Consider the following 19,861-nt stretch of genomic DNA (forward strand, 5'->3'; position numbering starts at 1 on the left):
TTCCCCAAAGAGGCTAAAGAAATTTGCATGTCCCTGTCGGCCCTGACCGATTTTTAATCGATGGACCACAAAAAGCATTCTGCCTGAATGTATCTGGCAACTGACCTGCACATAATGGCAAGAAACTGCGGGGAGTTGCAGACACAGCTCAGCACATAATAGGAGCCAGCCTCCCCTCCATGGATTCAGCCTGTTCATCTCACTGCCTCAGGAAAACAACAGCACAATAAAGTCCCCACCCACCTGGGCATCCTCTCTTCTCCCCTCTTCAGTCAGGCAGAAAATACAAAAGCATGAAAGCACATACCATCAGGCTGGAGAGCAGCTTCTATCTGCTTTACTAGATACCAGAACAGACCTTTTCTACAATAAGGTGAACTCTAAGCCACCTCGTTACGATCTTACACCTTATTGTTTACCTTTTCGGTAGCTTCTGCGCTTTATTCTGCATTGTTATTGTTTTACCGTATTCTACCCCGACGCACTGTGTAATGATTTGATCTGTACGAACAGTATGCAAGACAAGTTTTCCACTGACCAATCGGTATAAACCAATACGGTACCAACACAAATCTGAAGACATCCAGTTTGGGAGCCGCATTTCTCTTGTAGCCCACCGGGGGGCGCATCTGCACGCACAAAGTTCGTCCCAATCGTTCGCCAAACTTCAAAAACATTTTTTTCAAAAGTTCAACTCGCGAAACTACTTGGCGAGGGGGAGGAGGGAGAGGAGTTAGGGACATGTTTGTGAGGAAACCTTTTCTCTGGAAATGTTTGGGGCGGTGGGTGTTTGCCAGGAGCCTGAGTGGGGGCTCCGGCAGTAGGTTGGACCTGACCGGCATTTACCCCCCTATCACCACCCCCTTCAACCAGAGGGGAGAGGTGAACTACCAGCAGCTGGAGGAGAACGTCCACAAGTGGAGCAAGATCCCCTTCAGAGGTAACTTGTGTTTGGACAACGTTTGTACTTCCTTGTCAAATCACGGAGCAGTACAGTATAACACGGATACAAACCTTTCGGCCCAACCAAACCTTGCGGGCCGCATTGTCCACACGGCTAGCTCCAAGTCCCTGCGTTCTACCGGCATCCCCGAGTCCCTCCGCTCCGCGTGCCTATCCAAGTGCTTCTTAAATGACACTATTATAGCTGTCTCAACCACTTCATCCAGTAGTTTGTTTCATATACTCGCCGCCCTCCTGGTGAAAAAGTCGCTCCTTAAGTTCTTTTTAAATCCATCAAGTCAACTTTTTTTGCCTCATATGCTGTGTCCAACTTTTCGCCATGAGGCAACCCACCTGCTTCAGATATTAGTCTGGAAAAAAGCCTCTGATTGTCTTCCTTAAATGAAGAAACTCATAAACCAGAGGAGCAAAAGTCAACCATTTGGCCCAAAGAGTTGGCTCTGCCATTCCATCAGGGATGATTTATTTTCCTTCTCAATCCCATTCTCTGGCCTTCCCCCCCATATGACTCCCTGACTAATCAACCTCTGCTTTAGATATACTCAATAACTTAGTCTCTACAGCCGTCTGTGGCAATGAATTTGCAGATTCTCCTCCCTCTCTGGGTAAAGAAATTCTTCATCCCTGTTCTAAAGGGACATCCTTCTATTCTGAGGCTGTGCCCTCTGGCCCTAGACTCCCTCACTGTAGGAGACATCCACTCTATCTAGGCTTGTCAATATTCAAACAGAAGAAAATCTGCAGATGCTGGAAATCCAAAGCAACACACGCAAGATGCTGGAGGAACCAGGCAGCCCAGGTAGCGTCCGTGGAAAGAGTAAACAGCCGATGTTTCGGGCTGAGACCCTTCAGGGCCGGAAAGGAAGAGGACAAGTGTGAGAAGATGGGGTGAGGGGATGAAGAAGTACAAGGTGGTAGGTGATAGGGAGTCAGGGGAGGGGATAAAGTAAAGAGCTAGGATGTAGATTGGTAAAAGGAATAAAGGGCTGAAAATGGGGGAATCTTACGGGAGAGGACAGAAGACCCCGGAACAAAGGGGAGGAGGAGCACTAGAGGGAGATGATGGGCAGGTAAGGAGATAAAGTGGGAGCACAGTGGACATTTGCTTGGATTTCCAGAAAGTGTTTGACAAGGTGCCACATAAAAGACATCCATAAGATAAGGATGCACAGAGTTGGGGGTGATGTATTAGCACTGATAGAGGATTGGTTAACTAATAGAAAACAGAGAGTTGGGATACGTGAGTGTTCAAACAACACACATCAAAGTTGCTGGTGAACGCAGCAGGCCAGGCAGCATCTCTAGGAAGAGGTACAGTCAATGTTTCAGGCCAAGACCCTTCGTCAGGACTAACTGAAAGAAGAGCTAGTAAGAGATTTGAAAGGGGGAGGGGGAGATCCAAAATGATAGGAGAAGACAGGAGGGGGAGGGATGGAGCCGAGAGCTGGACAGGTGATAGGCAAAAGGGATATGAGAGGATCATGGGACAGGAGGCCTAGGGAGAAAGAAAGGGGGAGGGGTGAAGCCCAGAGGATGGGCAAGGAGTATAGTCAGAGGGACAGAGGGGGAAAAAGGAGAGTGAGAGGAAGAATGTGTGTATAAAAATAAATAACGGATGGGGTACGAGGGGGAGGTGGGGCATTAGTGGAAGTTAGAGAAGTCGATGTTCATGTCATCAGGTTGGAGGCCACCCAGACGGAATATAAGGTGTTGTTCCTCCAACCTGAGTGTGGCTTCATCTTTACAGTAGAGGAGGCCGTGGATAGACATGTCAGAATGGGAACGGGATGTGGAATTAAAATGTGTGGCCACTGGGAGATCCTGCTTTCTCTGGCGGACAGAGCGTAGGTGTTCAGCAAAGCGGTCTCCCAGTCTGCGTCGGGTCTCGCCAATATATAAAAGGCCACATCGGGAGCACCGGACGCAGTATATCACCTCAGCCGACTCACAGGTGAAGTGTCGCCTCACCTGGAAGGACTGTTTGGGGCCCTGAATGGTGGTAAGGGAGGAAGTGTAAGGGCATGTGTAGCATTTGTTCCGCTTACACGGATAAGTGCCAGGAGGGAGATCAGTGGGGAGGGATGGGGGGTATGAATGGACAAGGGAGTTGCGTAGGGAGCGATACCTGCGGAAAGCAGTGGGGGGGAAGGGAAAGATGTGCTTAGTAGTGGGATCCCGTTGGAGGTGGCGGAAGTTACGGAGAATAATATGTTGGACCCGGAGGCTGGTGGGGTGGTAGGTGAGGACCAGGGGAACCGTATTCCTAGTGGGGTGGTGGGAGGATGGAGTGAGAGCAGATGTGCGTGAAATGGGAGAGATGCGTTTAAGAGCAGAGTTGATAGTGGAGGAAGGGAAGCCCCTTTCTTTAAAAAAGGAGGACATCTCCCTCGTCCTAGAATGAAAAGCCTCATCCTGAGAGCAGATGCGGCGGAGACGGAGGAATTGCGAGAAGGGGATGGCGTTTTTGCAGGAGACAGGGTGAGAAGAGGAATAGTCCAGATAGCTGTGAGAGTCACTATCAACTCTGCTCTTAAACGCATCTCCCCCATTTCACGTACATCTGCTCTCACTCCATCCTCCCGCTACCCCACTAGGAATAGGGTTCCTCTGGTCCTCACCTACCACCCCACCAGCCTCCGGGTCCAACATATTATTCTCCGTAACTTCCGCCACCTCCAACGGGATCCCACCACTAAGCACATCTTTCCCTCCTTCCCCCTCTGCTTTCCGCAGGGATCGCTCCCTACGCGACTCTCTTGTCCATTCGTCCCCCCCCATCCCTCCTCACTGATCTCCCTCCTGGCACTTATCCGTGTAAGCGGAACAAGAGCTACACATGCCCTTACACTTCCTCACTTACCACCATTCAGGGCCCCAGCTGCCAGGTGAGGCGACACTTCACCTGTGAGTCGGCTGGGGTGATATACTGCGTCCGGTGCTCCCGATGTGGCCTTTTACATATTGGCGAGACCCGACGCAGACTGGGAGACCGCTTTGCTGAACACCTACGCTCTGTCCGCCAGAGAAAGCAGGATCTCCTAGTGGCCACACATTTTAATTCCACATCCCATTCCCATTCTGACATGTCTATCCACGGCCTCCTCTACTGTGAAGATGAAGCCACACTCAGATTGGAGGAACAACACCTTATATTCCGTCTGGGTAGCCTCCATCCTGATGGCATGAACATCGACTTCTCTAACTTCCGCTAATGCCCCACCTCCCCCTCGTACCCCATCTGTTATTCATTTTTATACACACATTCTTTCTCTCACTCTCCTTTTTCTCCCTCTGTCCCTCTGAATATACCTCTTGCCCATCCTCTGGGTACCCCCCCCCCCTTGTCTTTCTTCCCGGACCTCCTGTCCCATGATCCTCTCATATCCCTTTTACCAATCAACTGTCCAGCTCTTGGCTCCATCCCTCACCCTCCTGTCTTCTCCTATCATTTTGGATCTCCCCTTCCCCCTCCCACTTTCAAATCTCTTACTCACTCTTCCTTCAGTTAGTCCTGACGAAGGGTCTCGGCCCGAAACGTCGACTGTACCTCTTCCTCGAGATGCTGCCTGGCCTGCTGTGTTCACCAGCAACTTTGATGTGTGTTGCTTGAACACCCAGCATCTGCAGAATTCCTGTTGTATACGTGGGTATTATCTGGTTGGCAATCAGTGGTGAACGGTGTGCCACAGGGGTCGGTGCTGGGCCCACAACTGCTCACGATATATGTTAACGATCTGGAAGAGGGGACCAAGTGTAGTGTATCTAAGTTTGCTGATGATACTAAATTGAGTGGAAAAGCAAATTGTGCAGAGGATACAGAGAGTCTGCAGAGAGATATAGAGAGTTTAAGTGAGTGGGCAAGGGTCTGGCAGATGGAATATAATGTTGGTAAATGCAAGGTCATCCACTTTGGAAGGAAAATGGAAGAGTAGATTATTATTTAAGTGGTAAAAATATTGCATTATGCTGCTGTGCAGTGTGACCTGGGAGTGCTTTTGCATGAATCACAAAAGGTTGGTTTGCAGGTGCAGCAGGCTACCAAGAAGGCAAATGAGATGTTAGCGTTCATTGCTAGAGGGATTGAATTTAAGAGCAGGGAGGTTATGCTGCAACTGTACAGGGTACTGGTGAGGCTGCACCTGGAGTACTGTGTGCAGTTCTGATCTCCTTACTTGAGGAAGGATATACTGGGTTTGGAGGCGGTGCAGAAGAGGTTCACCAGGTTGATGAGGGGGTCAGACTATGAGGAGAGATTGAGTCGCCTGGGACTGTACTCACTGGGATTCAGAAGAATGAGAGGGAATCTGATAGAAACATATAAATTTATGAAAGGGGTAGATAAGATGGAGGCAGGAAAGTTGTTTCCACTGGTAGGTGAGACTAGAACTAGGGGACATAGTCTTAAGATTTGGGGGAGTAGGTTTAGGACAGAGGTGAGGAGGAACTGCTTTTGCCAGAGGTGGTGAACCTATGGAATTCTCTGCCCAATGAAGCAGTGGAGGCTACCTCAATAAATATATTTAAGACAAGATTGGATAGATTTTTGTGTCGTAGGGGAATTAAGGGTTATGAGGGAAAGGCAGGTAGGTGGAGATGGGTCCATGGCCAGATCAGCCATGATCTTATTGAATGGCGGAGCAGGCTCGACGGGCCAGGTGGCCGACTCCTGCTCCTATTTCCTATGCTCTTATGAGAGAAGGAAACAGGAATGGGGAAGGGGGGGGGCAATTGGTGAAGGAGAAGGGGGAAGTTAGAGATATCAATGTGCATGTCATCAGGTTGGAGGACGGTATATGATGTTGCTCCTCCAACCCGAGTGTGGCCTCGTTGCGGCAGTAGAGGAAGCCGTGGACTGACATGTCAGAATGGGAATGGGACATAGAATTGCAATGGGTAGCTGCTGGGCGGACCTGCTTTTTCTGGTGGACGGAGCGTAGGTGCTCGGCGAAGCGGTCTCCCAATCTACGTCGGGTCCCACTGATATACAGGAGGCCACGCCGGGAGCACCGGATACAGTAGATGACCCCGACAGACTCACAGGTGACGTGTCACCTCACCTGGACGGAGTGCTTGAAACCTTGAATGGTAGTGAGGGAGGAGGTGTAGGGGCAGGTGTGGCACTTGTTTCACCTGCAAGGATGAGTGCCAGGAGGGACGAGTGGACAAGGAAGTTGTGTGGGGAGTGATCCCTGTGTAAAGTGGAGGGGGGGGGGAGAGAAAGATGTGCTTGGTGGTGGGATCCCGTTGGAGATGGTGGAAGTTATGGAGAATTATCTGCTGGATGTGGAGGCTTGTGGGATGGCCTCAGAACAAAGTATCTGGGAATACGGGTCTATAATTCATTGAGTATGGTGTCACAGGTACAGAGGGTCATTAAGAAAGCTTTTGGCACATTAGTTTTCATAAATCAAGAGTATTGAGTACAGGAGATGGGATGTTATGTTGAAGTTGTATAAAACATTGGTGAGATCTAATTTGGAGTATTGTGCGCAGTTTTGGTCACCTACCTACAGGAAATAAGGTTGAAAGAGTACAGAGAAAATTGCTGGGTCTGGAGGACCTGAGTTATAAGGAAAGATTGAATAGGTTAGGACTTTATTCCTTGGAATATAGAAGATGGAGAGGATATTGGATAGAGATATACAAAATGATGAGAGGCATAGAAAGGGTAAATGCAAGCAAGCTTTTTCCACTGAAGTTGGGTGGTACTACAACTAGAGGTCATGGGTTAAGGGTGAAAGGTGAAAAGTTTAAGGGAACACAAGGGGAAGCCTCCTCACTCAGAGGGTTGTGAGAGTGCGGAACGAGCTGCCAGCACAAGTGATGCGTGTGAGCTCGATTTCAACATTTAAGATGAGTTTGGGTAGGTACATGGATGGCAGGGGTTTGGAGGGCTATGGTCCGGGTGCAGATTGATGGGGGTAGGCAGCTTAAATATTTCTGCATGGACTAGATGGGCTGAAGGGCCTGTTTCTGTGCTGTACTTTCCTATGACTCTTAAGTTATAGTGCATATTGTGTGCGGCACAGGTAAACAGCTCAGTGTCCCAGTGATGAGACTTTGGTGGTGTCAGGGTATTCATTAGTCTCACATCCAGAGGGAAGAAGCTGTTACCCAGTCTGGCAGTCTGAGTGCTCCTACTGAATCATAACCTGGTCGTAAAGTTAGTATCTGGGTCCCATTTGTCCACATCTCACCCCTATCTAAAGCTTTACCATCCACGTACCTGTCTAATGTCTAAACAATATTGTTGTTGTAGCTACTGCCTCCATTTCCCTTGGTAGTTTTTCCATTTACCCAAGTCCCTCTGTGTGCAAAATCTACCCTCAGCTTCCCTTTAAATCTTTCTTATTTTGCCCTAAACCTCTTCCCCCAAGGTTTGGACCCTTCGCCCACCACCCTGGGGAAATAACTGTTACCATCCACCTTATCTATGTGTGACCCTCTGTTGGTCGGGGTCGAAGGTCATGGGGAAAAGGTAGGAGAATGGGTTTGAGAAGGATAATGAATCAACCATGATGAAATGGTGGAGCAGGCTCAATGGGCCGAATGGCCTCATTTGCTCCTATGTCTTATGGTCATATGGCTTTCTCTTTCAACCATGTGCCTATTTAACAGCTTCTGAAATGTCCCTAATGTATTTGCCTCCATCACCTAAAGGCTGATTTACCCTTCTGTGGCCGCGAACCCTACCCAGATCCCTACGCCGTAGCCTGACGTGCACCTCTCCCAAAATGTAACTACGCGGCGTGGCAACGCAGACCGCAACAACTGTGATCGGTCTGCTTGGTAGCATCGCATTTCCTCCTACGCTGCAATAGCTTCCCATTGGGCGACTGAAGGGCAGGGAAGGAACTCTGGCTGCAATGCTTTCCATAAAGCTTCACAGACCTCCGAAATTATGGAGGACACATTTCGCTTTTATGAAAAAAGTTGGTTGCTTTAAACTTGTTTACCCTGAGAAAGACTACCATGACCATGAAGCCTTGCGCGGGCAGGTGTGTGTGCATGCGTGACGTGCGCGAATTGCAGAGCGATGCAGACACACCAATGCACGAGTACAAATGCGTAAGCCACTTGCATAGGTTACGGTGTCGATTTGACGCAGAAGTATAAATCAGCCTTAATGGGAAGCTAACAAGCACTGTAGAGGTGAGGTGGGAGAAATGGTAACTCCCATGGAGCTGCTGGGAGAATGGCAAAGGAGAGGAGTGGAGATGAAGATGGAAACCGGAAGTTGTTCTCTTTACAGCCGCTCCAGCTACTGCCGTGCCCCTTCTACTAACAACTGCGATGGCCCAGCCAGCATAGTCAGAGATCCCACCTACCCCGGGCAACCCCTCTTCTCCGCATTCCCGTCAGGCAGAAGATACAAAGGTCTGAAAGCGCGTGCCGCCAGGCTGAAGGACGGCTTGTGTCCTGCTGTTATAAAGAGAGTAGCTGTATTTGTCACAAGTACGTCAAAACATACAGTGAAATGTACAGTTTGTGTCAACGACCAGCACAGTCTGAGATGTGCTGACGGCCATATTTCAAGTGTCGCCGTACATCCCGTGTCAATATAGCATGTCCACAGCTTGCTAACCCGTATGTCTTTGGAATGTGGGAGGAAACCAGAGCACTTGGAGGAAACCCATGCAGTCACGAGGCGAGCGTGCAAGCTCTTTATACGGTTTAATGAGCTGGGTGTAACCGTGGGCCGAAGAGCTTGTTCCTGCACAGTACTGCTCTGTGCTCTGGTTGCCACATTCAAATTGGAGCAGCATTAGTGTCAGGAAGCAAAGAATTGACAGGGAAGAGCTGGATTGCTCTTGCGCACAGCTAGCCCAGACTCAACGGGCCAAATGGCCTCTGTGCTATAACCATCCTGTGAGCACCAATGAACACCCTGTCCAGTTGAGGTCCGGGGCCATGGGCTTTTTTCCGCAGGTCCCACGAACACTGCAACTTGACTGTGTTGCCCTGGGCTACAATGAATGCGTCCCTCTAGAGATTGGAGTGTGACTGTCTCCATGTACTGCTGTGCCCCGCATCTTTCCTGTTATACATTAATGGATTGTTCAGTCACTGGCCTTACAGTGCCTGGGCTTTGCCCTTTCTCAGTGAGTGTTTATACACACATCCCCTGTACCTTGGACTAGATAGATAGATATACTTTATTCATCCCGAAGGAAAGCTAAACTTTCCTTTTTGATCAACCTCCTGTTGGCTAATTTGTCACTAAGTCCTCTGACGTTTGAAGCCAATTTTAAACCATCTGTGAGAATGATTTTCCTGACAGTGGACCTGTTTAAACAGAGCAACACACAGAGTCCTTGGGGCTGGAGGGATAGAATTTCTGGCAACATTTTAAATTACCACTTAAGTTGTCCCAGTTGCCTCATCTCAGAATTGGGTTTATCATTAGGACATAGGTGTGAATGATATAAAATTACTATGAATTGCAAAACATCTTTAATAAATAGTGCAAAGAAAAGGATTATTGAGGGGGTGTTCATGTGTTAATGGACCGTTCAGAAAGCTGATGGCAGGGATGAAGAAGTTCTTCCTGAATCATTGAGTGTGGGTCTTTAGGCTCCTGTATCTCCTGCCCAATGGTATGAAGGAGAAGAGGGCATGTCCTCGATGGTGGTGATGATTCTTGTTCTCACGAGGCACTGCTTGGTGACGGTGTCCGTGGTGGTGGGGAGGGTGGGAGAGTGGGAGCTGGCTGAATGAACAACGCTCTGCAGCCTCTTGCGAGACTGCTTGTTGGAGCATCTGTACCAACACAGGTGGGGCGGCACTTCAGCTCAGCGGCGAGCACAACCCTTTACAGTACAGGCAACCTGGGCTCGATTCCCTGTGACTGCGCGGGCTTCCTCCGGGCACGCCGGTTTCCTCCCGCAGTCCAAAGACGTACCGGTCGGTAGGTGAATCGGTCACTGTAACTAAGCTCGGATTAAGTCGAGGGCAGTTGAGACAGAGGTTATGCATTCATACCCTACTCCAGGGTCTTCAGCACCAAAGGTCCAGACCCATGCTCCAGTGCAATTCTGAGGGAACTGTCAATGCCAAGGTGCCATCCTTCTCCAGATGCCAGGAGGGTGGAACGCATCTCGTGACGTTATTTCAGAAGAGTAGCAGAAATGTCCCAGCGTTCGCCAACATTGCTGGAACACCAATTGACCTATGGCTTAAGATGGCGCCACCTACTGGTTTGATTGACAACTTGCTGGTGGCCAAAGAAACAGAAAAAGCAACTAAATCCTTAATTATTCACACTCTTTTTCTGGTTAAACAATCGCTGCAGAGAGCGGCCGGTGGCTCCCCTGTCGGAGTCGAGCTGGATCGCCATTGCGATCTGGCATCTTTGTGGTGCAGCCAGAGTCTCGCTGGGCAGGATAATTGCACCGTGTCCGGCCTGGAGCAGACTTGGAGGCAATTCAATGCGACGGAGCTGAGGTGGGGACAGGTGTGGAAAAATCCAAGGTTTGACCGACTTAAGAGCCGAGCCAAATTGGGAAGATCGGATAGAAACATAGAAAATAGGTGCAGGAGTAGGCCATTCGGCCCTTCGAGCCTGCACTGCCATTCAGTATGATCATGGCTGATCATCCAACTCAGAACCCTGTACCTGCCTTCTCTCCATACCCCCTGATCCCTTTAGCCACAAGGGCCATATCTAACTACCTCTTAAATATACCCAATGAACTGGCCTCAACTGTTTCATGTGGCAGAGAATTCCACAGATTCACCACTCTCTGTGTGAAGAAGTTTTTCCTAATCTCGGTCCTAAAAGGCTTCCCCTTTATCCTCAAACTGTGACCCCTCATTCTGGACTTCCTCAACATCGGGAACAATCTTCCTGCATCTAGCCTGTCCAATACCTTTAGGATTTTATACGTTTCAATAAGATCCCCCCTCAATCTTCTAAATTCCAACGAGTATAAGCCTAGTCGATCCAGCCTTTCACCATATGAAAGTTCTGCCATCCCAGGAATCAATCTGGTGAACCTTCTTTGTACTTCCTCTATGGCAAGGATGTCTTTCCTCAGATTAGGGGACCAAAACTGCTCACAATACTCCAGGTGTGGTCTCACCAAGGCCTTGTACAACTGCAGTAGTACCTCCCTGCTCCTGTACTCGAATCGTCTTGCTATGAATGCCAGCATATCATTCGCCTTTTTCACCACCTGCTGTACCTGCATGCCGACTTTCAATGACTGGTGTATAATGACACCCAGGTCTCGTTGCACCTCCCCTTTTCCTAATTGGCCACCATTCAGATAATAATCTGTTTTCCTGTTCTTGCCACCAAAGTGGATAACTTCACATTTATCCACATTAAATTGCATCTGCCATGAATTTGCCCACTCACCCAACCTATCCAAGTCACCCTGCATCCTCTTAGCATCCTCCTCACAGCTAACACTGCCACCCAGCTTCGTGTCATCCGCAACTTGGAGATGCTGCATTTAATTCCCTCGTCTAAGTCATTAATATATATTGTAAGCAACTGGGGTCCCAGCACTGAGCCTTGCGGTACCCCACTAGTCACTGCCTGCCATTCTGAAAAGGTCCCGTTTATTCCCACTCTTTGCTTCTGGTCTGCCAACCAATTCTCCATCCACATCAATACCTTACCCCCAATACCGTGTGCTTTAAGTTTGCACACTAATCTGCTGTGTGGGACCTTGTCAAAAGCCTTTTGAAAATCCAAATATATCACATCCACTGGTTCTCCCCTATCCACTCTACTAGTTACATCCTCAAAAAATTCTATGAAATTTGTCAGACATGATTTTCCTTTCACAAATCCATGCTGACTTTGTCCGATGATTTCACCGCTTTCCAAATGTGCTGTTATCACATCCTTGATAACTGACTCCAGCAGTTTCCCCACCACCGACGTTAGGCTAACCGGTCTATAATTCCCCGGTTTCTCTCTCCCTCCATTTTTAAAAAGTGGGGTTACATTAGCCACCCTCCAATCCTCAGGAACTAATCCAAAATCTAAAGAGTTTTGAAGCATTGAGGCGACGGAGCCCGAGCTGATGGGCAAGGAACAACCTGAAGTTTGGATGATTTAAGCGTCAGGCCAGATTGAAATAGAAACATAGAAAATAGGTGCAGGAGTAGGCCATTTGGCCCTTCGAGCCTACACCGCCATTCAGTATGATCATGGCTGATCATCCAACTCAGAACCCTGCACCAGCCTTCCCTCCATAGCCCCTGATCCCTTTAGCCACAAGGGCCATCTCTAACTCCCTCTTAAATATAGCCAATGAACTGGCCTCAACTGTTTCCTGTGGCAGAGAATTCCACAGATTCACCACTCTGTGTGAAGAAGTTTTTCCTAATCTCGGTCTTAAAAGGCTTCCCCTTTATCCTCAAACTGTGACCCATCGCTCTGGACTTCCCCAACATTGGGAACAATCTTCCTGTCCAATCCCTTTAGAATTTTATATGTTTCAATAAGATCCCCCCTCAATCTTCTAAATTCCAGAGAGTATAAGCCTAGTCGATCCAGTCTTTCATCATATGAAAGTCCTGCCATCCCAGGAATCAATCTGGTGAACCTTCTTTGTACTCCCTCTATGGCAAGGATGTCCTTCCTCAGATTAGGGGACCAAAACTGCACACAATACTCCAGGTGTGGTCTCACCAAGGCCTTGTACAACTGCAGTAGTACCTCCCTGCTCCTGTACTCGAATCCTCTCGCTATAAATGCCAGCATACCATTCGGCTTTTTCACCGCCTGCTGTACCTGCATGCCCACTTTCAATGACTGGTGTATAATGACACCCAGGTCTCGTTGCACCTCCCCTTTTCCTAATCGGCCACCATTCAGATAATAATCTGTTTTCCTGTTCTTGCCACCAAAGTGGATAACTTCACATTTATCCACATTAAATTGCATCTGCCATGAATTTGCCCACTCACCTAAGCTATCCAAGTCACCCTGCATCCTCTTAGCATCCTCCTCACAGTTAACACTGCCGCCCAGCAAATGGTTGGGGTGTCAAGGGCAGAGGCAAGAGACAGGCTGGTTTGGCTCACTGCTCGGCGGGATTTGCTCAACTGTGCTGGACTGAATCTGTGGCCTGAAACTAGCGGACTTCTGAAATGGCTGCAGTGTTGCCTGGCATTGTGAACTTCAGTTCTGAATGCTGATTGCTTGCTTTATTGTTTGCACAATTCGTTTTTCCCTCTCCCTCTCCCCCCTCTCCCTCTCCCCCCTCTCCCTCTCCCCCCTCTCCCTCTCCCCCCCTCCCTCTCCCCCCCTCCCTCTCCCCCCCTCCCTCTCCCCCTCTCCCCCCCTCCCCCTCTCTCCCCCTCCCCCTCTCTCCCCCCTCTCTCCCCCTCTCTCCCCCCTCTCTCCCCCTCTCTCCCCCTCTCCCCCTCTCCCCCCTCTCCCCCCTCTCCCCCCTCTCCCCCCTCTCCCCCCTCTCCCCCCTCTCCCCTCTCCCCCTCCCCCTCTCCCCCTCCCCCTCCCCCTCTCCCCCTCCCCCTCTCCCCCCTCTCCCCCCTCTCCCCCTCTCCTCCCCCCTCCCTCCCCCCCATCACAGTGCATGACCATTCAATTCCCTCCACTGTATTCCCTCTGCCACCTCTTTGCCCACTCTCCCAACCTGTCCAAGTCCTTCTGCAGAACTCGTGCCTCTGTGACACACCCTGTTCCTCTATCTATCTTGGAGATGTCTGATAACTTGGCCACAACGCCACCAGATCGTTAAAGTGTGGAATGATCTCACCAATCCCATTTCTCCACGCATTCCCTGGAAAATTATTCTCCTTTTAACTGTTGCGATTTGGAGGGTCCTGAGACCTGCTTCCATTCTGGTCTCTATAAGTATTTGTGGCATTAAGTAAGTGCACGCTCTTTCTGTTTGTAGGGTTGGTTGTGCAAGGCTCCAATGGGGAGTTTGTCTACCTGAGCAGTGAGGAGCGTGTCGAGATTGTCCGCAAGGTGAGGCAAGTCCTCCCTCGGGAGATGCTTCTGGTGGCTGGCTCTGGATGCGAATGTGAGTAGGGCCAATCCAGTAACCTGCTCCCAAAATCAATCTGATTTAGATTCTAACACATTTCCCAATGCCAAAGTTGGTGGGGTCTTTTGTTGATTCTGTTATGGTAATTAATCTATTATGAATTTATTGAGTATACATGTAAGTAAATGAATTTCGGAGTGACATATAGGCACTTTGATAATAAGCTTGCTTTGAACTTTGACGAAGGGATTGTGGCCTCAGTGAGAGGCCAATAAACACAGCCAATGGTTCTAACTAAGGTCTATCTTGCTTTCTTCCTCCACCGCGCCCCAGCCACGGAAGCCACCGTGACAATGACGCAGAGCATGGCAGACGCGGGGGCGAACGCCGTGATGGTCATCACTCCGTATTTCTACAGGGGCCGGATGAACAGCTCTGCCTTCGTTCACCATTACACACGGGTAACGATTGTCCCTGGAGGCCCAGGGGCGGGGGGGGGGTGCGCGGGATCTCTGCTCGTTGCCGGGCTTGGGGCTTAGTCTTGTTCATGGATTGCGGGTCGGAGCAGAGGACAGCTGGAGTTGTGGGTTGGGGGGGCATCAGCTGTCCTGGAGCTGGTGGATGGAGGGGGTGGAGAGCTGCCTCTGCTAAATTGGTACTTTAGTTTATTACTGTCACAGAAACCGAGGGACAGTGGAAAACCCATCAAATCTGCTTCACCATAGCTCATTTACTGTCCCGCTCAACCCCAATTTCCTGTCTTCTCCCTGTAACTTTTAATGCCCTGACTAATCTATTAACCTCTGCTTGAAATGTACTCAGTAACTCATGTGGCACAGAAGTCATTGAGTCTGCAGCTGTCATTGTGCAATAAATTCCACGGGTTTAATACCCTCTCTAAAGCAATTCCTCCTCATCTCTGTTCTCAGTGGGCGTCCTTCTACTCTGAGGCTGTTCCCTCTGGTCCTAGACTCTGCAACTATAGGAAACATCCTCTCCGTATCCGCTCTGTCTAGGCCTTTCAATAAATAGATAAATTTACAAAAAGTACATTAAAAAAAAACAAACAAAATAAAAATGTAAGAAAGTAGGGGAGAAAACCCTCTGTAGATTTTGTGCAGTCGCCCGGAGGGCAATTGCCGTACTAATCTGTGCTTCTGGATAGAATGCACTGGTAACAGAAGAAAGGGGTGTCAGGGTCAGGGTGTGACCAGTGCGTGTTGCCCCTGCGGTTGCTGGTGTGGGAGCGTGGTGAGCACAGGACAGCTCGGTGCTGACGTGGGTGTTGGTTATGGAACGGGGTGGGGGGAGGTGGGGGGGGTCTCTGTTTGGTCACTTCTGATTGTACTCTTTGAGCTGCAGGTGGCAGATTCCTCGCCTGTACCCGTCGTGCTGTACAGTGTCCCAGGCAACACAGCCTTGGAGCTGCCAGTGGATGCCATCGTGACGCTCTCCCACCATCCCAACATCATTGGGCTAAAGGACAGTTGGACCGATGTAAGTAGCTGGGGTCTCTTTTGCTGCATCTGCTGCTTTGATATTTGGGAGGAAAGGTAGTTGACTATAAAAAAGTTGTTGAATGCTAGCACAAACTTGGTAGGCTGAAGGGCCTTTTTCCTCTACAAGTCAAAAGAACTGCTTGAGCCTGACCCACTATACCTCTTCCAGGTCCTTTTCCCTTCCACTTGCCCTAATCTCACAGTACGCTGCTCTGCATGCAGAGTATACCGTACTGTTACAGATGAACTGCTGTATGTATCCTAACTGGTTGCTTCGTGGTCTGGTACAGCAATTCGAATGTGCAGGAATGCAAGAAGCAGTGGCTTCTATCACTGACACATCCCTCCCCACCATCGGTGAGATCAACAGGAGGTGCTGCCTTAGGAAGTAATTAACAATCCACTATCAAAGACCCCCACCATCTGCCCATGCTGTCTTCTCACAGCTACCATCGGGTAGAAGGTGTACAAGTCTGAAAGTCCCACGTCACTAGGTTCAAGAACAGCACCTTCCCTTCAAGCACTAGGGCCTTGAACCAATTGGCACCGGAATGTGTGGCGACACTCCCAGCACATCTTGGGCTGTCTTGCTTGGTAAGGCAAATTACACATTTCACTGTATCTTTTGATGTATGTGTGATAAATGAATCTGAACCCTGATCTTTGCCCTTTTCCACTACAAATAAGTGATTTTGTACTCTGTGCGTAGTTTATGTTCAGTTTGTGCTTTTCTCGTGAATTAACGCTCTGTGTCTGTGATGCTACAAGTCAGGTTTTCACTGCACCTGTGTATACGACAATAAACTCGACTTTTGGGGGGAGTTAAAAACCTCAAACTCACACTTTTAACTGGACTCTTCACACCTGCGGGCCACCAGTCTCCGTGTCTGTTTGCAGCCGAGGAATATAGATCCCCACAACAGTGTGTCTGGAAGGTGGTTCCTCGGATTGGCCTGGAGTAGGCTGGCTCTGGTTTGAATGTTGTCCCTTGTGCTCTGTTGCCATTTCTCCGTTACCAACCTGTTTGAGGAGCAAACTCTCCAAACCCAGGGATCCAATTGTGCAACAAGGGTTCAACAGTATAAAATGTCTGGGCAGCGCAGTGGCCTAAGATTCAGTGTAAAACTATTACAGAGCTGGTGACCCAGGTTCAATTTCCATCATTACCAGTAAGGACTTTGTACATTCTCCCTGTGACCACCTGATGCTTGGACTGTAACGCTCTATCCTATATTCTGTGATGTGTACTTTGTACTGTCTCAATGCAGGAAATGATCTGTGTGGATGGCATGCAAAGCAAGGTTTTTCAGTGCATCTCGGTTCATGTGACAATAATTATAATAGACCAATTTAGACCATAAGACAAAGGAGCAGAAGTCGGCCATTCGGCCCATCGAGTCTGCTCTGCCATCTTATCATGAGCTGATCCATTCTCCCATTTAGTCCCACTCCCCCACCTTCTCACCATAACCTTTGACGCCCTGGCTACTCGGGTACCTCTGCCTTAAGTACACCCAATGACTAGGCCTCCACTGCTGCCCGTGGAAACAAATTACATAGATTCACCACCCTCTGGCTAAAAAAATTTCTTCACACCTCTGTTCTGAAAGGGCGTCCTTCAATCCTTAAGTCATGCCCTCTCGTACTAGCTTCCCCCACAATGGGAAACAATTTTGCCACATCCACTCTGTCCATGCCTTTCAACATTCAAAATGTTTCTATGAGGTCTCCCCTCATTCTTCTAAACTCCAAGGAATACAGTCCAAGAGCGGACCAACGTTCCTCATACGTTAACCCTCTCATTCCCAGAATCATTCTAGTGAATCTTCTCTAAACTCTCTCCAATGTCAGCACATCCTTCCTTAAATAAGGAGCGCAAATTTAGAGGGGAGACGGTGGGTGTAAAGAGGGTGGAGAGAAGGATTGCAAAGTTGGAGAGTAGCAGAGATTGCAGGGGGCGAGCCGTGAGAGAGTCTCACACAACGTGGGCAGTGTGGGTAGTGTAGTGGTCAGCACAACGCTTTACAGTACCAGTGGCCCGGGTTCAATTCCCGCCACTGTCTGTAAGGAGTTTGTACGTTCTCCCCATGACTGCGTGGGTTTGCTCCAGGTGCTCCGGTTTCCTCCCACATTCCGAAGACGTACCAGTTGCGAGGTTATGTGGTCATTGTAAATTGTCCCGTGATTAGCCTAGGATTAAAATCGGGGGATCGCTGGGCCGCACGGCTCCAAGAAGTGGAAGAGCCTGTTCTGTGCTGTATCTCAATAAATAAATAAACTCCCGTTGAAGAGAAGAAATCGTCTTCAAGCTTCTCGTCTGCACTGTGTCCTGCTTTAAATCCTGTCCTGCCTGGTTTCACTGCTTTTTAACCTTCCCTCTGTACCCTTTGGTGACTGCCCGCCCACTTCACGGTTGCTGCTCTGACACCGCACCCCCAGCTCCCGTCACCTGCAGACCAGACTCATCCGACTACCTGCCAACCAGAGGTGACCCTCGTTGGTCGAAGGGAGGGCTGTTGTCTAAGGATCCCGGGGTGGGAGGGGCATTGCTGGCATCGAACCTTTGGGGAGGGGAAGGGAGAGGGGACGAAGGATGTCCTGGTTGTGTAATGGTTAATGCAACACTTTACGGTGCCAGCAATTACTGGTGAGGGTTCTGTTCCTGTCGCTATCTGTAAGGAGTTTGCATGCTCTCCTCGTGACCACGTAGGTTTCCTCCGGGTGCTCTGGTTTCCTCCCACACTCCAAAGACATATGGGGTATACTACATCCGGTGCTCCCGATGTGACCTTCTATATATTGGCATATACTGCGTCCGGTGCTCCCGATGCGGCCTTCTATGTATTGGCGAGACCTGACGCAGACTGGGAGATCATTTCGCTGAACACCTACGCTCTGTCCACCAGAGGAAGCAGGATCTCCCAGTGGCCACACATTTTAATTCCACATCCCATTTCCATTCTGATATGTCTATCCACGGCCTCCTCTACTGTAAAGATGAAGCCACACTCAGGTTGGAGGAACAACACCTTATATTCCGTCTGGGTAGCCTCCAACCTGATGGCATGAACATTGACTTCTCTAACTTCCACTAATGCCCCACCTCCCTCTCGTACCCCATCCATTATTTATATTCACACATTCTTTTTCTCTCTCTCCTTTTTCTCCCTCTGTCCCTCTCACTATACCCCTTGCCCATCCTCTGGTTCCCCCCGCCCCTTTCTTTCTCCCTAGGCCTCTTGTCCCATGATCCTCTCATATCCCTTTTGTCTATCACCTGTCCAGCTCTTGGCTCCATCCCTCCCCCTCCTGTCTTCTCCTATCATTTTGGATCTCCCCCTCCCCCTCCCACTTTCAAATCTCTTACTAGCTCTTCTTTCAGTTAGTCCTGACGAAGCGTCTGGGCTCAAAACGTCGACTGTACCTCTTCCTAGAGATGCTGCCTGGCCTGCTGCGTTCACCAGCAACTTTGATGTGTCTTGCAAAGACGTATGGGTAATGGGTTAGTGAGCTGTGGACTGTGTTGGCCATTGATGCAGATGATGCGTTTCATCGTATGTCTGGATGTACGTGTGATAAATAAGGCCAATCTTATTACAGAATGTCCATGCCCAGCTCCAAACTGGTGTACTACTGTCACGTGTACAGCGGGGAAAACGTTTTGCCGCCACTCATGCATTTATTCACCGGTGCACTGAAACTCGTCGAGTGACTGGTCATCTGTAAACTCTGTCTTTGCTTCAGGTTACAAGGGTCGCCCTGATTGTTCACAGAACCAGGAAGCAGGGTTTCCAGGTGCTGGCCGGATCTGCGGGGTATCTCCTGCCGTTGTACTCAGTGGGTGAGTGGAGAAGGGGGCCGGGACAATCACAGGTGAAGCTCGAGGTAACGCCTGTTGTGCCTGCTGCAAGTGCTGTGTGAACCACTCAGCACTGCTGCAAATACGATCAGATGTGTCTTATCGTCAGAACCCGATCAGGTTTAATATCACCGGCATATGTCGGGAAATTAGTTAACTTAACAGCAGCAGTACAATGCAGTACATAACAATAGAAAATAAACCAAACAGATTGTGAACTGTGAATCTCCCATCTCCACCACTCACCTCCTGTCGTCGATCGATGCCCTCTTTCCCCACTCCCCACCTTAGTCCATCGATCACCTCGGGCCTCTTTCTCGTCCCTCCCCTCTACTCTTTACTGGTCATCACCCCTCCTCACTCTCTGTCCCAATGCACAGTTTTGACTCAAAACGTCACCATTTCCTCTCCCCTCCTGCTCGATCTGCTGAGTTCCTCCGGCAGACCATTTGTACAGATACCAATTCTCCATAGGCTCTGCCTGTACTTCTCGCTGCCTCTGGGTAGCAGCCAACATGATCAGACACCCCACCCACACCGGATGTTCTCTGTTCTCCCCGGTCCCACCG

The 19,861-nt window shown here is 49.5% G+C and overlaps 1 protein-coding gene across 2 annotated transcripts in view; it reads left to right on the forward strand.

The window, feature by feature from the left end:
• The first annotated feature begins 702 nt into the window (after nt 1-702).
• The window catches only part of hoga1 (4-hydroxy-2-oxoglutarate aldolase 1), a 31,930-nt gene continuing 12,771 nt past the window's right edge, over nt 703-19,861 (forward strand). For both annotated transcript variants that reach the window (XM_072239009.1, XM_072239010.1), the window contains exons 1-5: nt 703-940; nt 13,842-13,970; nt 14,268-14,395; nt 15,297-15,431; nt 19,178-19,274. In XM_072239009.1, the coding sequence (XP_072095110.1) occupies nt 742-940; nt 13,842-13,970; nt 14,268-14,395; nt 15,297-15,431; nt 19,178-19,274 (688 nt within the window). In that variant the 5' untranslated portion in view covers nt 703-741. The remainder of the gene's footprint in view (nt 941-13,841; nt 13,971-14,267; nt 14,396-15,296; nt 15,432-19,177; nt 19,275-19,861) is intronic.

The sequence above is a fragment of the Mobula birostris genome, chromosome 21 (assembly GCF_030028105.1).
Source record: "Mobula birostris isolate sMobBir1 chromosome 21, sMobBir1.hap1, whole genome shotgun sequence".
In the NCBI taxonomy this organism is placed as follows: domain Eukaryota; kingdom Metazoa; phylum Chordata; class Chondrichthyes; order Myliobatiformes; family Myliobatidae; genus Mobula; species Mobula birostris.